The sequence below is a fragment of the Botryllus schlosseri genome, chromosome 15, assembly GCF_051294905.1.
Source record: "Botryllus schlosseri isolate E-star chromosome 15, Bs_hap1, whole genome shotgun sequence".
NCBI classification, from domain to species: Eukaryota; Metazoa; Chordata; class Ascidiacea; order Stolidobranchia; family Styelidae; genus Botryllus; species Botryllus schlosseri.
In genome coordinates this window covers 8,816,648-8,841,977 of record NC_137250.1, presented here as the reverse complement: position 1 = coordinate 8,841,977, position 25,330 = coordinate 8,816,648, and the positions used below count along the sequence as shown (strand labels likewise).

Here is a 25,330-nt window from a genome sequence, read left to right as displayed (position 1 = left end):
CTTGAAGACATAGTCAGCGAAAATGACCTGGTCGACTCCTTCAGAAGTAAGCGCAAACGCGCGGAAGAATTTACGCACATAACGCACCGAAATAGCAGAAGAATTGATAGGCTCTATGTCACGAACGAGCTGATGAAATATGTAACATATGCAGGCCACGAGAACAACTACGTGGCCGACCATATTAGTCCTCTCATGCAACTCAAAATAGAGCCAGAAACAAAATGGCAAAAGAAAAAATGGAAATGCAACTATCAACTACTAGATGATAACGTGTACAAGGACATTATAGATAACCTCGTCAAAACGGAAGAGGCCGAAATCGCCAAGAGTCACACCCTACAAGAATGGTGGGACAGGCTAAAATCAAAAATCGCAAACGTTAGCAAAAGGTATGGCATAAATAAGAACAAAAACGTAGACAATAACATACGATATCAGAAATCCAACGGAATACTGAAAATGCTAACGCGATGCGATGTTTTTGAAGGGGAAAAGCCAAACCAACGACAATTCTGGCAACAGTTCAAGGAGAGGAAAGAAACAACCGACCTCAACCAAATACAACTGCAAGACGGCTCGACCACTAAAGACCGAGATAAGATTGCTAATCAAATACGATCTTTTTATGCAGACCTCTGGACAAGACGGCCGACCAACAGCCACGCTGCACAAAACGCCTACCTCTCGACATACAATAGCCCAGACACACAGCACCAAGAAGAGCGAGAGATAACACCAATAAGGGGAGAAGAAGTACTGCAAGTACTCAAGGGAATGAATAGAGAGAAATCGCCAGGCCCAGACGGTATCACGGTCGAGTTCTACCTCGCACTATGGAAAACAATCGGTAGGAGGCTAACACAAATTGTCAATAACGCAATTATGTTCGCGAAAATACCCGAAAGCTGGAACCAGGCCAGAATTATACTAATCCATAAAGGAAAGAACAAAACTGAACTGAAAAATTGGCGACCTATTTCTCTATTAAATATCGACTATAAAATAACGGCAACTATTCTCAATAACAGACTGACAAATGAGATTGAAACCTCGATACACAAATCACAGAAAGCTGGGATACCGGGTAGAAAAATGGACACAATCCACAACAACGTGACCGCGACCCTGAGATACCAAGCAGAGAAGAAAACTGAGGGATACATCATGACAATAGATGCAAGCAAGGCATTTGACAAGGTAGACCATCGCATGCTATTTGGGATCCTAGACAAGCTACCGCTCTCGAAACAAGTATCGAACGCTATCAAAGCGATATACCAAGATCCAAAAGCCATGATTGAAATCAATGGCTATGAAGTAGCTAATATAGACTATACAAGAGGCATCAGACAAGGATGTCCCCTTAGTATGACCCTCTATGCTATAAGTGCGGACCCACTAGCAAGGCGACTAGAGAAGAACCATAACATCAAAAGCCTGCGAATTGGAGGCATAGATCACAAAATTGATCAATTTGCCGACGACATAACTCTGTATTTAAGTAACATACCATCAATTACCGAAGTCTTTAATGAATTTTCGAGTATGTACAGAGTTACCGGCCAAGATATAAATGCCGACAAAACAGAAATCCTGCCAACTAACGAACGATCAAAGCAGCTCCTACAAGGATCCAGACACGCCCAGTATGCTAAAACAACTGTCAAAATACTCGGGATATTCCATGGAGAGAACGCTCGAGATACAAACTTCGACAAGCTGATAGGAAGCGTGAAGAAAAGCGCCAACAACATCAAGAGGCAGAGGCTGACCTGGATTGGAAAAACGAAGGCGATCAATGCATATATAGTAAGCAAAATTACTTATATATACTTTCCATACCAGATCAACAAACAACAGCAACAGCAACTCGAAAGAATAGTATTCGACATACTATGGAGCCCCGAATCTCTCGAACAAAAGAGCAGAAACACACTGATCCGCCCGAAGGAGATGGGAGGCATTGGGATGCCAGACATAGAGACGGTAATACGAACAAGGACAGCAAAACGACTACAAGAAATTGCCAGAATTGACCGACCTACAGAAATATGGCATGCCGAAGCAATCTATAGTCTGGGGACCAAGGTCAGAACTATTAATAGTGCTCTATATAACAACACTTATCCCCACAGGCCAACACCGACCCACAATTGGATATGCGAAAAGGCAACTTACGACATCCTGCAAAAAGAATTCGAGGATGCGTACGACACCCCCTCACGAGCGATATACGAAACACTAATTAAAGAAAAAACCGATCATAAGGATGAGGAACTAAAAAACTGGAAGAGAGTATGGCTATATCAACCTTGCATCGAACAATATGCCACCAATAGAGACCGTGAAATATCATACAGAATCATAACTGAAGGCTATTTCACAGGATCGCGAAAGAAACAAGCTGGGTGGACTACAAATCGACAGCACGCCACTCTAAAAAACAACTGCAAACTGTGCAAATCTCCTATAGAGACTCTATACCACATATACACCGACTGTCCGATATACAGAAAAATTTTCTATATTGTTTTAGATATCGTCGAAAACATGCAAAGAGCGGACATCTTCACGAATCCGAAGGAAATATACCAAAACCTCTATGACGGGCCTCACGAAGCAGTCGTAACAAAAGCGTTCATCATCCTGAAGAGCGAAATTTGGAATTGGAAAAGGACACTGGACATATTAAACCAATATGCCAGCGACGCAGATATCGAAAATCGGATAACACAAATCCGAACAAAAATAAGAACCGAAGCACCACGAATACCGCAAAGACGAATACAAAGAACGCGAACTCTGCGAAACGAATGGCAATAAGCCGCAACGCGTGCGAAATATTACAAATGATTCATACGCGAAGAAGAAATGGACTACAAAGAACCGCGAGCTCTGCAAAACGGGCGACAGATACGTCGCAATCCGCGCGAATTCCGAATATTGAATATAGAAATTATCGTTAATATTAACGAGCATATATTAAATATGACTCGTACGCTTACTGCCTAGATCACCTTCTCTTTCGTTATACGTTGAAATGAGTGCAATTATTTCGCCTTAACATTATCACGAATAAAACAAACCCACGCCACCCCACCCCACCTAATGGACCATACCAGTCACCAACCACCCAAACCAACCAACACTCCCACCCACTCACCTACCTACCCATCTCCAATAACCACACCCAGTATAAAAACCCCATGAGATGCCTGAGCAGATACAGTCACCACAAATGAGAAGAATTCCATAAAAAGGTATGAATATACCCAAAAATTGAATAAGAGTAAATATGACTAGAAGATTATAGATAGAAGACCTGGATAAAGTTCTGGCACAAATAGACTCTACTGAGTCACAAAAACATGACTTTTTTGACCCAAAATCTAGAATAAAAAGAAAAGCCCGTCACGCACCAATAGATACAAACCCGATCACCGAAAACCTTAGAAATCCCTCTGGAAAGAACACCCACCCATCCAATGCAAGATGACCGCCATCTTAAAATTATTCTTTCCTATGTTGAGCACAGTATTATATACTTTTGAATAAAATCACTAAAACTGAGAATTTAGTGACTCTGGCTTGCCTCCATACAAAACGTGCAATGACTCGAATTGGCTCGCGACCGAAGGTGGTGACTTGATCCCAACACTGGCTCACATAGAACTGTTTCAAATGAGCCAAACACGCACCCGGCGCCAACGGGATTGAACGGAAAGCCTATTATAATAGATATTATATTACTGAAGTATATGACGATAAATATTATTGACTATTCACCTGACATGGCCACTGCTGAGCTATATGAACTTGATCAAGTATAAACAACAACGTGCACTGTGCATGTGACGCCCCATAACCTCATCAAATCCCGATACTCATATCTAAACAATTTATTTGTCGACTACATGATAAAATCAGTTCTGACGTAATGCACATACATGACATGATTCGATGACTGCATCTACTCGATATGACAAAAATAGAACCAATCTAATATTAACGAAGCACACTCCTTCAAACAAAATGCAGGCAGAAACACAAGCCATGGACTACCGGTCGGTCATGTACAATACATTTACTGATATACATACGTTTGGATATCCTAATGTCAAAAAGTGCAAGTGAAACAGGAAGGCTGTGTCTTAATTGAATTTCACAATGGATAACGAAAGGAATAAAATTGCCGTGTCTACTATTAAAAGAGAATGTAACCTGATAACACACTAAGCACAGAACTAAGACCAGAACGAATTAAAGTGCGTTTTTGATGTGGTTGAATTACTTTTGGTAATTTCACAATGAATTATCACCGTCAACATCACATTGGTTGTTAACTTGTGGGAAATTACCTTCAAAGGGCTAATTCCGGTTATAGCAATCAGGTTTAAAAAAACGTACTCATTAGCGTTCATTGGAGGCTACAGTTCAAGACTAGACACACTTTCGCGTATGCCTTTTATGTTTCATATTGAAATACAAGCAGTTTATACTGAATTCGATCCAGAATAACTGACCACGATCTGACGTATTGAGTTCTGTTACCTTCAAATTCTTTCATTCAGTGTTAATATATTTCAGAGAATTATTTACATTCGCTGCTAACACCATGAAAACGCAGTGAAAACTTCCGAAGATCATCAGCTCGCAATCGGGTGAGTTATAAAAAATATAGATATCAGATCAAAGGCGCCGCGACAGCACATACAATAGGCCTATTCTCTACACAGTGTAATTGAATTTAGCGCCGTAATAAAAGAGATATATGCAAGAAATCATTTGTTGAAAATATTCGACGCTACACCGCCTTTTTCTGGTATATCTGTATAACATTTTCGTGGAATTTGTGAATACGTTTCAGAAAAAAGCCACAGCTCATCAAGTTGATAAACAAATTGTTACGAACGTACTCCGTAAAAAGCTTCGTTTTCATTTTTTTAAATTGTAAAACGTTTCACTCGTTCTCCATGCGAATTTCGTCGAGAAAGCTGATTCGGCGCGTTTTCATCTTGCTCTGTTGCTCTTCGTAGATTCTCTTCCTCTCCTCCAGTTCCTCTTGCTCCTTCTTAGCGAGAGCTTCCACAACCGATTTGCGCGCCGGTCTCTGAGTAAATTAACGCCATAACTACCATTTGTAGAACGGATATCAGCGAATTTGGCACTTGGTCAATTTGACATCAGAAATGGAATAACTATTATTGTTATTACGGAAGCGGTGCATCGGTATTGTATTAATAAATTTAAAAATGAATGTTTCACTGAATATATTCATATTTTGTGATACTATTGCTGATATACAAATACAATGCTCTTTCCAATTCTCTACTAGTTGCTGACCATTACCCTTGACGAGTGTCAGCCGAAAATATTCGGGCTCATTTCAATATGGAGATAATATTCAATAGTATATTGAAGTTCTGTACCTCCAAGAAGCTCTTCAAAAACATTTTCCTAGATATTATAAATTCACTAAAAATTTTTTGCAGCTGGTAGAAAATAAGATTTGTGAGCTTTTATGAGTAGGCACATCTCTCCTGGTTTGCCCCGCGGTTGCACAATGCGGACCAGCGCTGCAGGTCTTATCAATTTCAACCACAAGCCACAATTAAGTCTCGAGCAATTGAACATACTAGATTTGTTTGTTCATGCCGCCATTAGGTCATTATTACATTGAACATTACTGTCAGCAGTGATATGAAGTTTACCTGTCTGACTTGTACTTGTAACCTAGTTTTAGTATGCCCAGATTTACTTCAATGCAAACCAAATTCTTGATTCACATATATTCCAATTCCTGAATTTCTAGGTACGCTGTATTTACTCGTGTACCACAGTTTGGGAACCACTGAGCTAAACGAATAACCCCACCTCTACCGTGTCTCAACTCAATCCAACATTGAATGTGATCAAGACCAGGCATATGTTCGGGTGAGCGTACAGAGTTCGAATAAAGTGACACAAACCCACCTCTTTTCTATCTTCCTCCGACTCCGAGGATGAAGACGAAGAAGATGACGACGACAGTAAGGACGAGCTTGAAGAACTAAAATAGAATTCGTCAAATTTAAAAATTAAATTGATTTAAATGTAGCTCCATAAACAGAAGTGCGGCCTTGACGGGTGACTGTAGTTACTAGAGTTGGTCAGTAACAAAGTGCTTTTACTTTTGCCTATTAATTAAGTAATTTTTTCCTACTAACACTGCTTACTCTAGTTGCTGTTTCTAGACTACTTCCAGTTTTACTAGATAGTTTTATAGGAAAAACCCCTATATTTCTAAACATTTGATTTAATAAACTAGTTTCGGGATATAATTGCATCATTTTAACGAGTGAAATTGGCATAGCGACTTTCAAAACATCCCTTAGCTCTAGCTGTGTGACAGTAGCTGAACACACATTCGAAAGTCGCGAAGATGCACCTTACAATTTCGAAAGAAGTCGCCTCTAAAAGCATGCGACCCCTCGACCCACACTTACTTGAGGAATATAACATTATTTATTTTTGTCCCGGACGTTTCTTGCGGCATAGACACCGACTCATGACGTACACTAGGGCGGAGCATGGACCGGAGCCGGATTGGACATTCGGGCGGATTTTTTCATTTTTGGCCGGAGCCGGTTCGGAGCCGGATCAGTATGTTTCTGATACGACTGGAGTCGGATCGGAGCCAGATCAAGACTTTTTACTAAGAATATGGCAGCCTTCCACCCTCGAATCAATAGTTAAAGTGAAATGTTCATGGAAATAAATCACATATGCTAAGTTCAAGTTGGCATAATCGCTTCAGATAAGGTTTGGGTTTGATCTTTTAATGTTCTCTTTACATTGTTTCAATCAATATTCAATACCATCCTGCGAGTAGATAATTATTATCGGAGTTTTTCGGACTGGATGTACATATGCTGCTGGACGAGGAAGGTGCAAATACAGCGTTGTAATGCCTTTCTAAGTCTTCCACCTCTCCTTGCTATCCTGGTAATGTTGAGTGCCAAGCGAAGAAACCACAGATACCAGTTTTACTAATCAGGCCTTTTGTCTGACCCAGCCTGGGATGGAACGCACGACCTATCCATCAAGAAGCCGGTATTTCTCAGGCCTTTTATTTCACACTTCCACTCGAATTTATTTCGACATGCTTTGTAAGTAGCGACTTCTACATGGAATTGAGTATAAATGTGCGACATAACTTCAACTTCTTCTACCACTCGAGTAGAAACACTGGCTGCTTTGCCCACTTTTGGTTACAATATAATAATCACCTGGAATCTGGCTTGATATTCTTCTTCTTCATGAAAGCGGTCAGGAAATTAACAACAGCGCTCCGGTGATTTTGTTTCGCTAACGCCGTCGGAGTCCTGAACACCACGATCCATGTCAGAAGAAAAAACATACTCATTGCAGCGACATTACCTTCCCCCGGAATCTTTAGCTTTGACATTGGCACCATTGAACACAAGCCACTTTACAACGTCTAATCTGTCGTCGATAGAGGCAACATGCAACGGCGTACGTCCTTCAATATTCTCGACTTCTATACCGACCCCGAATGACTTCATAATCTACGGAGAAACCAAACATCAGTGTTACTATGGTACCGTATATTTCAAAGTTTGTTGTTTAATAAATGTTTTAATAAATGTTTATTAAATGTTTTACTACAACGGATGTTGTCTTGAAACCATCAGTGTGTTTAACGAGAGATAATTAATGAATTTTCTGTGTGATAATCGCGTCAGGAGGTCATCCTTCGCCGGATAATACTAATTTGTCTTCAGAGGGGGTCTGCAGAAGAGTATTTATACTTTTTTGCAGTATTCAAGCATGGTTGCAATGACTCGAGTAGGGATGGTGTGAACGTGAGGTTCACGTTTGCGTTCTGTGTTTGAACCTCAGAAATTTAAAGGTTCACGCTCACAAACGAACCTTGGTAGGTTCTGCACTGTGAACCTTTTTCATATATTACAATTTTCGCGTCATTTTAACATCTTTGGTTGAAATTTATTGGATTTCAACTGCGGGCCACTCCATGCTTGGTGCTGGCAGCATAAAAAATCAACACTAAACGACCATGCACCTTGACAATCCCAAAAATTTTACTTGCTAGCTTTCCGTTCGTGGATATTTAGTGACTCTCTGCTGTGAGCTTGACCCGCAATCATACAACATCAAGAGCGAAATACACTACATATAGTCAGCGAATGATGCTTATTTAAACAATCCATAAAATTGATATCGTTGTCTGATGTAAAAAATCTAGCAGGCGTACGGGGTTAATCTTGACTTCATACGCTTATTGAACCATGAAAACAAAATCCGTGCAATCGAGGTGTTGGCTACTGCCGCATAACCTGTTAATGGGGTAATATCAGTAGCAAGTATAGAAACCCGTTTTATACTCTGCTCAACATCAACGTAGCAATACTCAGACGCCGAATACATTGTCCGGTCTGGCCTGGACCGTTAAGGCGTAATCTTATATTCCATTGCAAGTCCTCGTCGAAATTGTTGGCAAAGCGACGGAAGATATTGATTTTATGGGATTATTATATCATTTGATTGCCCCAGTTGCTACATTTGGCGACGTTTAGAACTTCAATATGAACGTGCACATTAAGATAGGCTATCACTTCATTGAAATCTTGGGTTGGAATTATCAATATGCAACGTTCACACAGAACCTTTCAAAAAGGTTCGCGTTCACGCGAACCCGAACCTTTCAGAGGTTCACACCATCCCTAGACTCGAGTCATGACTGGCATAGCTACAGGTTGACACACCCCCTATGTCGCTGATTAATTACAATTTACCACCACTAGTAGTTTCAATTCCGAAAATAGCCATCTCCTATTAGCTGCTAAATGCACAAATTAAGTCGTTTTACCAAGACAAACGGCCCAGTAGAAGTGGAATAAGTTTAAGATATGACCACTTGAATATTGCAAGCAAGTAAAAACCTACTGGGATACTCTGAAAATGCAGAGGTACTTCATTACTGACCACCTCTAGTTAGCACTGTCGTATCTATAAAAATATTCTTACTTGCAGTGATTCCAAATGTCCGTTCTTCGCCGCTAGATGCATGGCCGTGTACCCGGCTTTGTTCTCCGCATTGACATTGGCATCATTCTCAAGTAGTAACTGCAAAGGAATAAATGCGGAAATGTAAAAATCGCTATTTAAGCCCCAATTGGAATTGAAATAATCTCATTTCGAGCAGTCGCACCGTCACGGTTTATAACACAACCAAATTCTAGACATTAATTGGCGTCATGAGGGGAATTATGATTTCGTAATGTTATTGAATGATTAACCATACATACTTCTATAGCAGTAGTATTCAACTATTACTGGATGAGCGATAGCGCAAACATATTACAATACAAAACCACAACTGTGTTCGAATTGTTACAGAGTTGTTGCTTGCGGCTATTTAGTGTGGGATCTGTGTATAAAATTGCCAGGAAATTCGGGAATAAAGACTACTGGTATTTGTTTTCCTGACCAAAAATGTACATGAGCTGTTACATACTATATTTTTCGGCCTACAGTCCAAAAACACGGCTCGACTTTAACAATTCTACCACGAAAACGAGCAAATGGCAAGTCTGGTCTGCGTACATTTTTAGTATGATATCATTATCATCAAGGTCTGCAACCAGACTTGTACAAACTACTAGTTTACGGTGAACTAAATACAGTTTCTTCCAGTAGTTCTAGTTCTAGTTGTGCATTTAAAAATATTAGGTGCCAAACAGCTGGAAAACACGTGCCATCGTTTGCCGTGAATTGCGACACGGGTGTTCTCTTGTATGATGTTATTGCAGCCATTCCTAGCTTAGAATCATCACTACTAACAGTGGTGTGTACAGGAGACGAATTTTGGGGTCGAGATCCCCCCCATTTCAAACTTGTACATATATTCATGTGGAAAACCGGTCGGATTCTAAAAATTCGTGAGTGACTTCGCAATTGAATCTAGTTGGATGTGTTTTAGTTAGTTAGTTGAGAATTTTTAAAGGACGTTAGTTCTAGTTCTAGTTGCGAGTTTTGAAAGGTGAGCAGTTCTAGTTCTAGATGCGCATTTTGAAAAACCAGTACTTTGTAAAAGAGTGTCTGCAACTAGAACCAACGAGCCAACGAGCATGAGAGGAAATAAATTTGGCTGAATGCACCAAACTCTCAAATACTTGGGCGTCAAACTCAAGGTTCCGTTTCATTTCATAACAAATATTTCTTTACGTTTCCTCACCTTGATCATTCTCGTTTTTCCGTGTGCTGCCGCGTACTGCAAAGGCGTTTGTTCGTCGGTGACAGTTTCACTGGGATACAAAAGGCAAACATTCACTACCGAAAAATGGAGTACTTTGGATGGCAAATACGAGTTTGAATGACTACAGTATCATGCAACATTTGAGTCAATAAACATGAACATAAAATACCCAGTGAGCAACAGTTTCAGTAACTTACATAAACTATGACACATCTTGTAATAGCAGCATAGAAATGGTGTTGGCCTAGCCTCTCCTGCTATAAATAAACATGCATATGCAACCACACATTCAATCAAAGTAAAATCTTTGGAATCTGACTCAAAAATGAAACATTTGTAATGACCGACTTGTGTGACTTGACTCGTGACTTAACATGAAAAACTCTGAAATGATTCGGCTTGCCTCAAGTGACTACCTTCAAGTCACAAGACATTTTGAGTCACCGCAAATTATGACTCGAAATGACTCGTGAATCGATGGTAGCGACTTGATCCCGAGCCTGCGTAAAATTCCTCACCACAGAAAACTTGATTTGCAGAGTTTAATTGTACCTTCATTCTGAATAAATACTGGGAATCATTTTACCAAAATATTTGGCAAGATGAATGGAAAATATTTGGTGACTTGAAATTGACTTGAAATCGGAAAATTTTAAATGATTTCACTCGAGCCGCTTTGAAAATTGGCACGTCTTGACAAATCCAAAATGACTCGCGACTCAAAGGTAGCGAATTGATCCTGAACCGATACTTCAAAGCGACGAAGATTGCGCAAATTTCTGACGATAAAAATATATAAAATATCAAGCAAACTTACTTGATCACGTTCGGATGTTTGAGAATGATTTCCCGAACTCTCTCCACATTATCGCTCATAATGGCGTGGTAAATATCGTTGTCGTCTAATACATAATCGTCCTCCTCAGATGAAGAAGACTCGGACGAACTGGAGGACGCCGTCAACCGTTGATGCACCTCCGCAGTCACCGCTACAGGCACGGCAGTTGTACTGACGGCCGGTTCGTTTTGCGAAACCTTGCGAAATGCATTGAAAATTAACAATAAAAGCGGCGGAATGCGAAAGCATTCGTGCTCACTTTGACATCTTGCGGCCTCGGCGAAATACTGATCACTGGAGCTGGTTGTGCTGTTTCGACGGCCGGTTTTTCGGTCCTTACCTCGACTGACGAGAAACAAATGATTTTAAGATAATCGCCACATTTTTAATTACTTACTAGGGCTGGGCACAATGATCCAAGTAAACGAAATTGAATCGAATACTAATTCTAATAATTCGAGTATTTCAATTATGTTCCCCTTGCCACGAACAATTAATTTATCAGTAAAAATTATAGTAACTACACTATTTCCCACTGTGTAAGGCTGTGATCCTCAATTTACCGTATCGCAGCGTACGAAACATGCCGGACAAAGCTACTAACGTTACTGAAAATTAGAGGTCGACCGATTATCGACATGTCGGATTATCGAGGTTGATATTTAGAGCTTTCCCGATTATCGATATCGCCTATGAAGGCCGATATCGCGGCAGATATTTAAAAAAAATTCAAAAATTTCGGAAATTCAATGCTCCGTGTTCTCAATCTCAAGAAATTGACGACGCAAAGGGCGATATATGACAGATTTACACTGGCAGGACGAGTTTAGCTGGGTGAGCATGCAGAGAAACTATGCTTCCTGCATTACAATCAACCTTTTCTGGACTGATCTGCAATTCTGGATCATATTTTGATTTTTGGGTTATCCCAAATTTCATCGAATGTGCACAATTAAGAAATAATTCTTTTCAATTTCAGTTTTCTCGTTCGTTGTTCAGCTTTCTGTGGCATGTGCAAGTGCCATCTTACCTAATATATAATATTTTTGGTGAAATTGCTCTCTGCTCCTTCCATATTAATATCGGCCTATGATATCGGTATCGGCCTTGTGAGTGAGCCGATATATCAGTATCAGTATCGGCCTGTAAAAATCAATATCGGTCGACCTCTACTGAAAATGTCACAGTTGTGAAGTCACAGAGTGCAATGAAATAGGTACGGTCGGGAAAAATATCAAATAAACTTGAATGTGACGCAGAACTGGCATTAAATTATTTGGGGACGCATGAAAGGTATGTGTTTGAACTTTCAGCATCATCCAAATGAGTTATACTCAATTACTTGACTCAAAGATTAAGGGCAGGTAAAATAATGTTGGATTAGCAATAAAGTCAATTATTATCGTCAGGATTTATCAACCCAGGATTAAGGAAACAGGTTGATCGCAGCGCGTAAAGTTAGTTTTAATCTCATGATTTAACAAACCGGAACAAATAATAGATAACTAGTTATCCATAAAAACTGAGTACACTGCGTACCATTCCTACGCGCCAATATTTCCGATAATGACCCTGCCGATTGTCTCCTAGGTAATGGCTTCACTAAACATTCAACGAATTACGTACCCACTATTGCAGAGCAATATCAAAAATCTATAATCCGTTTCTAACCTGTACAGTACCAATTGGGCATGACTTTCATTTCGCGACGATGATAATTCTACCTATTACAGTGACAGTATCGGTATCAGCTGGCTGCTGTTTCATTCGACAAACTGACAACTGACAGCTAATAACGCGTTTTCGCATTATGATGCAACTGATAACGTCACTTAATTGAAAACTCGGGATACATCGGTTAATCATCGCATGTAACCTTATCCAACTTTATGCGTCCCCATTAGCGGTTTTTAATCACACGATTAGCTTTTTCCAGGATCAGCCAACTTTACTATCTCCTCCCTAACACTACAAATTCCAATTTGCTCAGCCCTACTTTTCACGTTGTCACGGGTACTTATGATGCGGGAGTTTATTGTTGCTGCCAAGAGCATGCGATTTCGACACAATTGAGTATGGATTCCAAATGTGGGGAGATGGGTAAAATGTGACGTAGCATTATTTACATCATCAGATTTTGTTGGCACAAGATTTTTTTGTTCTATCAATCTTTATTAAAAGAGGACAAGGTTTAACGTGATGAATATCATACCGTCCGCGGCTTGAACTAGGGCTGCAGGTTTTTCATCTTCATCCGACGAAGTCGAGGACAGCTCCTCCCCAGATTCTCCCGACGACAAACTGCTTCCACTCTCCGAGCTGCTGCTCGATTTTATCGACGGTACCTGTGAAAAGTCATTACTCTGGTATCGGCGTTCGAGAATGCGCTGGATACATGGAAATTTATAATTTTTGTTGTACAAGGGGCAAAGTCTCGATTTCAGAATACACTTTAATGGTTTTTGGATTGTAGTTTTGTTTTCATTTTGTCAGCTAAAAAAAATGATAATGGACGTGTTTGAATCATTTTATCAACGAAATCGTCGCATCTGCACAACCCTCTATCCTGACCCAGGAATGCACTTTTGAGATTGCACTGTTAATTGCTATTATGCAAGTGCTGAGGATAATCCAATTTTTGCTATTGCCATGTAGCAGGCTCAAATTCCTTTTTACAGTATCCAGCGGCGATATTTTATCAAAATTATTTAATCAAAGAATCACATACCTTTAGTAGTAAATCGGAAATAGGCTAAATTTGCATTTGCAAGACGAATCTTTGTGACAATACAAAAATGACGGATGGCGCTACAGCAGAGGTTCCAACCATGAAAGAACCTCAAAAATATATCGTCTCCATTTGTACTCCACTATAACAGAAAAAAAAATTAACATTTTATAAAAATACTAGTATAGTAGCAGTAGCAGTATAAAGTAAATTGTCATGCCATTGCTATTGCCTTTCTTATCGACATTTTGTTGTGAACGTGGGTTTTCAGCAACGTTAATTTTAAAGATTAAGCTGCGTAGGGTCTTATATATTCGATATGACACATGGCTGGCTCTTTCCACCACGAAACCAGCAGAGCAAAAACAAGGTCAACCAATCACATTCACTGAATTGTAAAAACCACATTATTTACTATGTTTATTGTTGAATAGTACATTCATATTGAAATGAACCCGAATCTGTTCGGCTGACACTCGTCAGGGGTAATCGTCCGCAATTAGTAGAGAATTGGAATAAACATTGTATATCAACAATCGTATCACTAACACATTGAGATTAAGCACTCTCTTCGTCTTGATTATTCGAAATTTCATGCCGGTGACTTCATTTACGTAATACGATTGTTGATATACAATGTTCTTTCCAATTCTCTACTAGTCACTGACAATTACCCCTGACGAGTGTCAGTGGAAAATATTTGGGTTGATTTCATTATGAATATACTATTCAGTTGTATATTGAAGTTCTGTACCTCCAAGAATCTCTTCAAATATGTTTATTGTGTGTTGTATTTATATGATTTATCACTATAACTACCGGTCACTGTATAAACCATTCTTTTAATCGAAATAACGGTTCTCAATTTTTTTGCAAGAGGCTGAAAAAAATAGGGAGCCTTCGATATCACAAATTTTCAGACGGGGCCACAGCGCGAAAAAGGTTGCGAACCACTGCGTTGTAAACATAGAAATTTTCAAAAATACCACGATACAGGTCTGTTATGATATCTCAATCAAAATAGTGATGCAGACCATTGCCCAAAACTACTTTCTAATCGTAGCAGTGAAAATGGATAAAATGTGATATAGTGCTCGCGAAAAATAAAAGTACTTAATTAATGACCAACTTTTGGGGTGTATTCATACAAATTCATGCATGTTTGCGAAAGAGAATTTTGGGTTGATGATAAACACGTTTAAAGGAGACATGCAGAGTCACAAATAATACTCGTACCTTATTCTCCAGAACTAGAGAGGCTTTCGGAAAATTTCTATCGATAGTCGCATCTGCGTTTTCCTGACCGTCATACTTGATCTCTGGACCGCTTGGAACAACCACCGCAGCTGAAAGTTGTGATGTTTTAAAAGTTTGTTTGTCAACTTTGATAAACGTTCGTCTGTCGGTTACCTTGCGGAATTCGTGCGGAAGCCTCATCAGGCAAAGAACTTTTCTCTGTTGTGCTTATTACGGCTTCCGGCTGCTCTGGCTGTGTAATAGAAAAACATATGTCATTTTTCTCATATCTGCGTGATATTTGAAGAGCATATTGCAGGTACACAACTTCAATATACAATTGAATAGTATGTTCATTAGGGGTGTTCAAAAATGACTTTTTTTCTCAAATCGTTCTGGCTACTTGATAAAATTATTAGGTTACCTACTTGAAGCCTGCACACCAAATTTGGTTCAATTGCAACCACTAGCTTGCTAAAGAAGAAGAAAGTTTTTTGTATTTATTATTTATAATTTAAAAATAAATAAAATCAATTTCAAAATTTTCTGTTCATCTCATGAAATTGTTACATTTTCTATAGAAACGATGCTCACCAAATTTGGCTCAATTCCAACCAGTGGAAGCGGAGTTATTGCCGTCGAAAAATTTAGGATTTGAATAAAATAGTATTAACGGTGACCAATACCTTAATTATTTATTAAAGGTGCGCTCACCGTAAATATCATTTTATTCAAATCCGAAATTTTCGACGGCAATAACTCCACTTCCGCGGGTTGGAATTGAGCCAAATTTGCTGAACATCGTTTCTATACACATTTACACAACCTAACAATTTCATGGAGTGAACAGAAAATTTTGAAATTTTATTTATTCATTTTTAAATAATAAATAAAAAACTTTCTTGTCCTGTAGCAATGCGGCTACTGGTTGGAATTTAACCAAATTTCGTGTGCATGCTTTAATTAGGTAACCTAACAATTTTATCAACTAGCCAGTACAATTTGAGAAAAAAAGTTATTTTTGAACACCCCTAATGTTCATATTTAAATGAACCTCGATACATTCGACAGACTCGTCAGGGGTAATTGTCAGCAACTAGTAGAGAATTGGAAAAATCTTTTACCAAAATACGCCAACCAAGCCTGCGCCTACAGAAGGAGTTCGTGTATCATTGAGCGCTCTCTTCGCCCACATTCTTCGAAATTTCACGCAGGTGACCTCATATCATGTGACACGATTGTCGATATATAGCCTAATGTTCTTACCAATTCTATACTAGTTGCTGACGATAACCCCTGACGAGTGTCAGCCGAAAATAATCGGTTTCATTTCAATATGAATATACTATTCAATCTATGTCATAACAAAACAGGCTCACATAACAGAATTATTCCAGGTGATGTCTATAGGATAGCGCTCGGATATTTCCTTCATCTAAGACAGTGATTCTCAAAAATTTTTAGACACGCAACCCTTTATGACAGTGAAAAATTTCCCGCGTCCCTTATCGTCATATCACAAAATGCAACCAGAATGCTGGCAACCCCACATATAGTTCGATGGCATGCAAGGTTATGACTGCTGATGAGAGAATTCTCAAATATGAAATTCGGACTATACATAGAGCAAAAACCATGAACTGGAAGTAAATCTAGCGGAGCGCGAAAAATTTGGTCAGTTAGCCACAGCTTTCCGCCCCTCCCCGGTTTGAGAACCACTGATCTAAGACATTTCAACAATTCGAAAATCCATTGTAAGTATAACTACTACTTTGTGTTTCAAGTTTAAACGATTGCATTTGAATTCGCCCATAATTACGATAACACTCTAATAGGCTGACGTAGGAAGGAGACCAAAGAAATACATGAAATAATTCATACTAATCAATTAACACATTCATGGGATAAAATGCATGTTTTCTAATGCGCCCAAGTCATGGCAAAACACAGAAACAGAAAGAAACGTCCATCGTATGCAAGGATACAATCGAGCTGACTTATCACATTTCATTTAGTGGTATATCTAAAGGAATACTCGACATTGGAAGGTAGATTTGGATGACAATCGCATTGACGAAAACTAGAAGTGGAGCGTGAGAAATCAATACTCCTACCTTATTCCCCAGCACTATCGGCTGGGTTAGAACATTCCCGTTGAAGGCCGCGTCCAAATTTTCCTTCTCGCCTGGCTTTATGTCCTCACCAACCTGACCTACAGTTCCCGCTAAAAATTTACGCCGTCATTTGGGGCTTGTTACATGATTGATGACAATCCATGGTTTCAGTTACCTTGCCAAATTTGGACCGTCTCTTCATCAGATGAAGAGGATGAAGAGAGGAGACTCGACTGAGATGAGCTGCTTGATGAAGATTCTTTCACAGCTTGCGACTGGTCAGGCTGTGCGACGCAAATATACGTAAACACAAATGAAGCCCGATTTTTCTCGGTAGATATAATAATGTTGTAATAACAGTGATATTTGTCATTTCATTGAGATCTAAGATTCTGAATTCGTATATTGTTCATAAAACACAAAAATCAAGGCAATTTATGACACTCGAAGACAACGCAGGATAAATTTATTGACCCATATATAAAGTCTCATCCAAAATGTTACCGACATGACATAAACCAGACGCTCAAGAATATTCACCGCAAAATTTTAAGTCAATTTCCATTCATTAAATATGGTAATTGACTGTCGCGAGTTGAAAATCTCAAAGCCAACTGCGATTCCCATAATTTACGCCAATTTATTCCATAAAACCGTGTCACAATGATAACCAAAATACAATCTGTACCGTAGCATCCAGTTGAACAGGGGGTGTCAATTCAAAACCAGGTATTGGCGTGCCGACGCCCCTTTCGTTTTCATACCCGGCATCACGTTTGTTTTCCAGATCAGCCGCTGCCGAAATACTCAAGCGTTTCATGATATTCACAAAATACGCAAAACAATGTACCCTGTGCCTACCTATTGGACTTGGCATCAAGTCTTCTTCCTCGGAAGAAGAGGACTGATGGGACGAGCTTTTGGATGTCGATTTCTCCGGGGATGCTACCTGGTCAGGCTACAGAGTAAAATGTACATGATCTCGCAAGGGTCACAGAATGGTCACGTGGCATGCGGTAATGATGGATAGTTATCAGATAGCTACCACATACCGCCCAATAATGTACAAGCCCAAATCTAATTTGAATGTTTTCAAAAGTCAGGCTTTCAAACCAAAAATTTAGCATCGACATCAAATTAAAAATGAAGGTGGCTAGTATAAAAGTATTCTAATTTTCAGTATTACCCAAGTACGTTTTATCTACTTCACTACTAACTGCAGTGCAAATATTTTCAGACTATTTTTACTTCCACTTAATAGTCTTTGATGCATAACAACGTACTTTTTAGTTTATCTTTTGTCAAGTAGAAAGTTTGGGATTGGTTTCCATTACTTTAGCGAGTGAAATTATCACAATGACCATGCGAAATAGCTCCTACATCATGATATTTTCGAAAATTGCAAAAAAAAATCGCAAATCCAACGTGTCAATCCTTAAATCATCACTCAAAGGAATGCGATCTACAGTATTAATAGCATTGGTACAAGAACACGCGTAGGTAGATACTAGATAAATTGAGAACTCACCCCGGGCGACGCAAGCGGGAATGTTCTGTCGTCAATAATGTCGATGGTTTCAGTGGTGGGTTCTTTCGTCGGGAAACTCATGCTCAACGGGGGAGGAAAGTCATCCAGCGCCGGGGCGCTCGCTTCAATTTTCGGGGTCGCCTCCACCCTCGATTCTAGAAATTGTAAACAACAAATAAAATGAAATGGTTGGCGGACAAGCGCAACAACGTATTTGTACAACAATAGTTTCAGTGTTTTGAATCGATAAAACTACCGGTGGTAATAAACGAATGAAATGAAAGTGCTCGCAATATTAACGATACACTGACGGAATCTGGTACTGCCACACAAAGATCGAGGGGGATGAGAGCCTCAATAATGTTTTAAACCGAATTTATTCAACATCAACGACTCGCAACCATTTAATATCAAGAACGCTGGACACTGGTATCTAGTAAGCTGTGGTACTGGTAAAAGTATCTAGAGAGCTGTGGTTAAAGCAGATTAAATCTGCAAATCAGGTTATTACATTCCGACAAATCTGAATTTCAATGGACTTTGGACATGCACATCGCCAACGATTTGACATATGAAAAACAGATCCCTAACTCTAAAAAACTCATCAAAATTATCCAAATATTTTAAGCCAAAACTGGATTGAGAAAAAATATTGCGAGATGCTGCTGCTATCTGAACTATCCACGGTTTGAAAGTAATTTATTCACAATGACAATTTTGCAATGATGAGATTTGTGGATACTCCGTTACAGTTTAACGCATAGCACTGCGCTGAGGTAGACGCTTGATCAAGTAACTGGTTGTCAGGACATTCACCTATCTGTTCATTACATATCATTGCGGCTCGAGCGGATCAAAGTATATAGTTGAATAATATATTCATATTGTTTTCAACCCGGATATTTTCGTATGACACTCGTCAGGTGTAATTGTCAGTAACAAGTAGAGATTGCATACAAAGCATAGTTGAAATCTCTAATCTTTGCTGACGATGACCGTCGACGAGTGTTATCCAAAAATAGTTGGGTTTGCTTCAATATTTCAGCTGCTAGCAAATATACAAATTCATTAGCAGACAGATTAAATTGCAATCAAAAGACCGTGTAACAAGTGAACTGACCTTGCTCGTCTTCGGAGCTACTGGAAGAACCGCTCGAGCTGCTGCTGGAGGCGCCTGAACTTTCAGCAGGATACATCACATGGGGGGCTTTTGCTTCTTCCAAATTTTCGCTCTTGACCACAACCGGCACGACGCCAATATCAGATTCTTTTTGCTCGATTAGCAGGTTTTCTTCAATCTCGCTATCGCTATCGGACGACGAATTTTCTATCGACACGGTCGGAAGTAATTTGACTTCGACGCTACGCTGGCCGCGTTCCGAATCTGAACTTGAAGAACTGGAAGACACGCCGGAACCGTCCTTGATTTTGAAGCCTTTTTCCATGTCACGCTCAAAATTTTCAGGTATCACCGGTAGCACCGGCAAGGCAGGGTCAGATTTGAAATCGAGATTTTCCGAACGCGAATTCGCGGAAGGCAAAGCGGACGGAGCTATTTCGATGAAAAAGTCATCCTGAGAATCCTCGCTGCTCGAGGAGGATGACGATTTTTTAGCTACGACATCCTCCACGACTTTACCCTGCGTTTTTTCGTCGTCCGACGACGATTGTGCTTTTATGCTCTCGAATAAGGAGCCTTTACGCTTTAGCCTCGTTGGATCTGGTTCGGAAAACGACGAATTCGAAGCGCTCTGTTTGTTAATCGTGTCGACGACCTTTCTAACTTCTTCTGTCTGGTCTTTGACAGACACGGATGTAATCGTAGAGTCGGAGAGATCTGCCGAGTCGGAGGAATCAGACGAGTCGACGCTTTCCTCGACTATGCTTTCGGCAGCTCGCCCGGAACCGGTTTTGCTGCGATCCGTGCTGTATTCAATGTCACTCGCGTTGCGGACGTTTGATTTTTCAGGTTTCGCTGACGATTCAGTGGTGACTCTGCCGGAAAAATAGCGATAACAAACGATGAGTTTACAAAATTTCCATTTCAACAGTACATCAACAGCGCTACATCGCGGACGGCTACCCCCATTACCATAAAATTGTCACAGTTGCTATGTGCCGCTATGCTGTAAACAAAATATAACAAATTGCAGTTCTAGCCCACAGAATTTGGATTTGACAAGAGAAATAGTGTTCCAACACCGTATTACTATTTTCAACCAGAAAAATTGTCGTCTACATAATTTGATTCTCTCTTGTTTCTTTGTTATGACTACCGGTACAGCTGACTTCGCCTAGCGTTACTTTTTATTATTGCATTGTTACATCATATTTTGCCAATTTGGTTTTTGTTTGAATCTCATTCTATACGCCTCTTATTGTGCAGTTAACTCCTGATAAGGGGCGCACGAGAAGTCTTTGAGTTAATAAATTCTACTGCAAGGAATGTAGTCCTGAAAGCAATATTCAAGTTTAGTACCGCCTGTGACATATACAAACATTTTAGACAGTAAATGAGCCATAAAGTGGTTGCTACGTATTGTAGGTAATCATTCTCTTACATTTTAGCGACTGCAATTTTCCCCGTTCCGGCCGCACCGGGCGACTTAATTCTGGTGTCCCGATGCGAAGACTGATCACTTGACGAAGAGCTGAAATTGAATAATACGCCTAATTAGCTTTGCTGGCGCAAAACACACAGTAAGAGCTTTATTTGAGATTTCGGTTTGCGTCACGCTGTGTTACCAATTCTAAATCGTCAGTAACGAATTTGTAGCCAATAAGGTAAGAAATTATTGATGATAGGATAGCGTGTATGCTTATGGGTAGGTTACCTTGACGATTTCGATCTTCTGCGTACCCTTTCCGGTTTTGCTGACTGCTTGCGCTCCAACGAGCGAGATGAACTCCTGTTGTGGGCGACACATATACTTGACTTGCATGAAAAAATTTATCGATTTTACAAACCTGGAAGACATTTTCTTTCTGAAACGACGGTGTTTCTGACGCGATTCCACTTGACGATGAGAGGAATGTGATGATCTTGATATAATAAATGCTATGATGACATGCCTCGGAGTATGGAAACTCATTTGGAGTAAAACAATGTATTCATGTTACTAAAGTCACAGCTTTTCGAGCGGGCACTTTTCAGAAACAACCATCGCCTGAGTTGCATATATTTCAAAATCAAAAGTGGTCAGAAGTAAAGAACTTCTACCCTTTCCTACATTAGAATATCAACCCTCGCGTTCTCCATGAGATGCATCTACAATGAAATTGATATCGATGTAGTTCCTACTTTCTTAAAGCAACGAATTTCGGATGGCTACCCCCATCACCATGAAACTTTCACAGTTGCTAGATGTCGCTATGCCATAAACAAAAAACCAAAAATTTTCGTCCCACCCTGCAGATTGTGGATTTTTTTTTGGATTTCAAGGACAGAATATGCACCGACACAGGGAATGCAAAATCCTGATATTGTAAAGCCCTTCTTCCGATCTAACGCCTTCCTTAGGAAGTATTAGGACTGTGCTGTGCTATGCTAAAATTTCAAGGATTATGTGCAACCCATCTCGGTGAAATTTCATTTCGAAATTTAAAAATTTTTCAAAATCCCAATTTTTGTCGTAAATTTGCTGTAAGTTGACTGCGAAGTTCTGTACCTCTTGATATGGTAGACCTATGACTAAAATCTTTAAGCATAGTAAATTTTGATTTTTTTGGGTTGCTAATCCCCTTAGTGCATACCTTGATGTTTTCGAAGCGTCTGTGGTGGTGGAAGAGCCGCTTTGTGACCTGCGGTGTCGGTGCGAGCGTGATACATCTGAACATATTCTCATTCAAAACAATTGAATTTATTCCAAGATACAGAGACCGATAATGTCAAATTTGTGTACTGATAAATTGCTGGAATCAGGATAGTTGTACAAACTTGATTTTGGCAAAAATAAACATATGTTTCACACGAAAAAAACGCAACAGCGGATAGTCTTAGGGTTCTATGTTAAACTTGATCATACGCAATATCGCTCGTGGCTGTACCTGGAGTGACGTTGACTTTTAAAAAGCGGAATGTTGTTTTGCTCTCCAAAGATCCGGACATCCAATGGTCGCACGGAATTTGCCAGGACGCGCTTCCCGATTTGATTTCGACGGAACTGACGTACCAGCTGAAATCTGATTAAAATACACGTTTCATGGCAGACCGAGTCAACTTAAACCAAACTCATTCCGTTCATATTTCGTAAGATATTACGCAAGTTCCTATCACAAAGTAAATTCGGGAACAAAAATGTGAAGAAAATGGACTAGAAATATCAGGAATCGATCAGGCTGTGATTCAAATCCATATTTAATGTTTCGGTTCAAAAGATCTATGAGTACTCAAAGCATTTTCTTCATAGATAATACGAATCTTCGAGAAATCCACGCGACTTTTTGGTGTATCAAACAAGCTAATCCACGGACTAGTGTTTGTTTGCTTTAGCTATTTGTGTTGTCCCTAATAATATATCCCCCAAAATCGATTTTGACATCCGTGAGTGTACAGGAAATGAATATCACACGTATTTGACACACTTTCAGGGTTGGTTTGTAAAAAAATTATCGATTTCTGATTTTCAAATATTTACACAAAAATGTCACGTTCGGTGAAGAGAGGAATATGAGAGATATAAAACTAGGACAGCTGATAAACGTATGATTCACCACTCGCAGACATTTGGATTGATTTAATCAGTCCGGTTTCTGAGAATTTGTCAATTTTAGAAATGGATGAATATCATGTCCTTACAAAATTCCAAGTGCCCATATCAAATAAAAACAATTTAAGCTGAGTTGGAATATTCTGTGCTTTATTTCCGATTATAGAGATTTTCATATTATCTAGCAACCATACATACACTACACCCAAAATAACTATGTAGTAATGAAAAGTGAAATCAAATGACCAAGTCTCAAATTGGCCTTCTGAGAGTGATGGAATATGATGCTCTAACTAATTTTATCGAGAGCAAACCGTTTAGATAAGCAAGATGCTTCAGGTGATCAAAACTGTGATGATATTGCGCGTGGGTGATTGAGATAAAATTACCACGGAGCATAATTAATTTTCTTATGATTCAACTTGATTACTTTCTGAATGACCCGTAAACAATGGCAGTAGACTACAATTAAAAACAACTGTTTCAGACAAAGGGAAGTGGAATATATTTCATGATATCTACAAGAGATATATTCAATAATCTTTCGATAATACGGTGCACTCTACAGAGTTAATGATACTTTTTATTTCTATCGAATTCGTCCTTGCCATTGATACTATAGTCCATATTTGCTTTGTCATTGAATAAAACAAATGTACCAGTCCGAATATGTACTTTGTAGTCAAGCGGTAACCAAGAGGCCATCAAATACCGTACATCTATCATCATATACATATATCAGTGACTTTGTTTTGAGACAAAAGAACCAGCTTTGAAAGGCTTATGTCGGCTAAAGACTATTGTCAAACATCTTTAAAGTGAAGACACACAAATGTAAATAGGCAAGCACGGCGTTGATGATTTTATACTCGAATGAGATCGTAACTGGATCATGTTAAATACCAATGTGGATACAGCAGCCGGAAAGCCGTGATTGACCAAACAATTGGATTGTGAACGTAGCGTCCTGTAACATTGATTTGAAATGTTTATGACTTATACAATAATTCATTCAGAAGACACCTCTTCCCGAAATTAAACACTGGTTATTAGCAGGTGGACTTCAGGAGAGCTTTTTGGTGGCGATACGGATATCTCAAAACATTTGAGAAATTGGTGAAATTATATTATATGATATCTTATTATTCTATTTATATTGCCAAATTTATTCTATTACAGACAGCAGCAGGAACGGAGATTGATGAAGTGGAATAGCACGAACCTTGAAAATCTTTTATTTGCAATTCAACTACGCTAACTTACTGAAGAAAATGACTGATGCCAAAATTGTTTTCACACTTACAACGTTAATTCGAGATCACATCGCATTTTTCATTCCGCGCAAAATGAAGTTTGTGGCCTCGTTACCAACAAAACAGACCAGTGCTTTTCAACCGGTGTGCACGGCGCACCCCAGGGTGCATGAAAATCTGCATGGGGTGCACCAATGAAAAAGGCTGCATGAGAAACATTGCACTTGACATCAGTGGTTTATATCGTGTTGGTGAAACTCGTGATTTGTCGACCTAATTTCTGCAATCAGCCTCTGTAACGGACCAGTAGCCTACTTGGCAGCCAGATGAAAGTGGTGACCTTTTTTAGTCGGTACACATATAGCATGCGGTATGAGCAGCGATATCTTATAATTTGACATAGAGATGAAACTGATGATCTTTTTTTAGTTGACACACGCAGTTCATGTAGCTGGACCAGGCAAGGGTGCATAAGTCAGTGCTAAAACTTTGAAGGGTGCACCACTCCAAAACAGATTGAAGAGCACTGTTTTAGACTATTTATAACAGGTTGGAATTTGGAAATTTACGTAAGAAATACGGTTATGCATGGGCACACTTTGCCTATAAGCCAAGGCGGGCGGCACCAATCAAAATTGTAGG

At 39.5% G+C, this 25,330-nt stretch overlaps 2 protein-coding genes across 4 annotated transcripts in view; one reads left to right on the top strand and one right to left on the bottom strand.

Annotated features, from left to right (window-relative positions):
• Positions 1–25,330, top strand: part of LOC145456866 (uncharacterized) — a 215,922-nt gene that overhangs the window by 64,990 nt on the left and 125,602 nt on the right. The window lies entirely within an intron of this gene.
• Positions 3,888–25,330, bottom strand: part of LOC145457265 (uncharacterized) — a 29,603-nt gene continuing 8,160 nt past the window's right edge. For 2 of the 3 annotated variants that reach the window (XM_080335456.1, XM_080335455.1), the window contains exons 12-33: positions 22,774–22,908; positions 22,480–22,555; positions 21,694–21,768; positions 21,561–21,635; positions 21,288–21,377; positions 19,847–20,721; positions 18,727–18,881; positions 18,060–18,156; positions 17,887–17,993; positions 17,374–17,482; positions 17,199–17,308; positions 15,259–15,337; positions 15,085–15,194; positions 13,333–13,465; positions 11,380–11,465; positions 11,100–11,317; positions 10,262–10,331; positions 9,052–9,150; positions 7,423–7,571; positions 7,272–7,367; positions 5,977–6,052; positions 3,888–5,113 (exon numbers count right to left, since the gene is read on the bottom strand). In XM_080335456.1, the coding sequence (XP_080191582.1) occupies positions 4,964–5,113; positions 5,977–6,052; positions 7,272–7,367; positions 7,423–7,571; positions 9,052–9,150; positions 10,262–10,331; positions 11,100–11,317; positions 11,380–11,465; positions 13,333–13,465; positions 15,085–15,194; positions 15,259–15,337; positions 17,199–17,308; positions 17,374–17,482; positions 17,887–17,993; positions 18,060–18,156; positions 18,727–18,881; positions 19,847–20,721; positions 21,288–21,377; positions 21,561–21,635; positions 21,694–21,768; positions 22,480–22,555; positions 22,774–22,908 (3,170 nt within the window). In that variant the 3' untranslated portion in view covers positions 3,888–4,963. The remainder of the gene's footprint in view (positions 5,114–5,976; positions 6,053–7,271; positions 7,368–7,422; positions 7,572–9,051; positions 9,151–10,261; positions 10,332–11,099; positions 11,318–11,379; positions 11,466–13,332; positions 13,466–15,084; positions 15,195–15,258; positions 15,338–17,198; positions 17,309–17,373; positions 17,483–17,886; positions 17,994–18,059; positions 18,157–18,726; positions 18,882–19,846; positions 20,722–21,287; positions 21,378–21,560; positions 21,636–21,693; positions 21,769–22,479; positions 22,556–22,773; positions 22,909–25,330) is intronic. The other variant, XM_080335457.1, reaches the window with a different exon arrangement.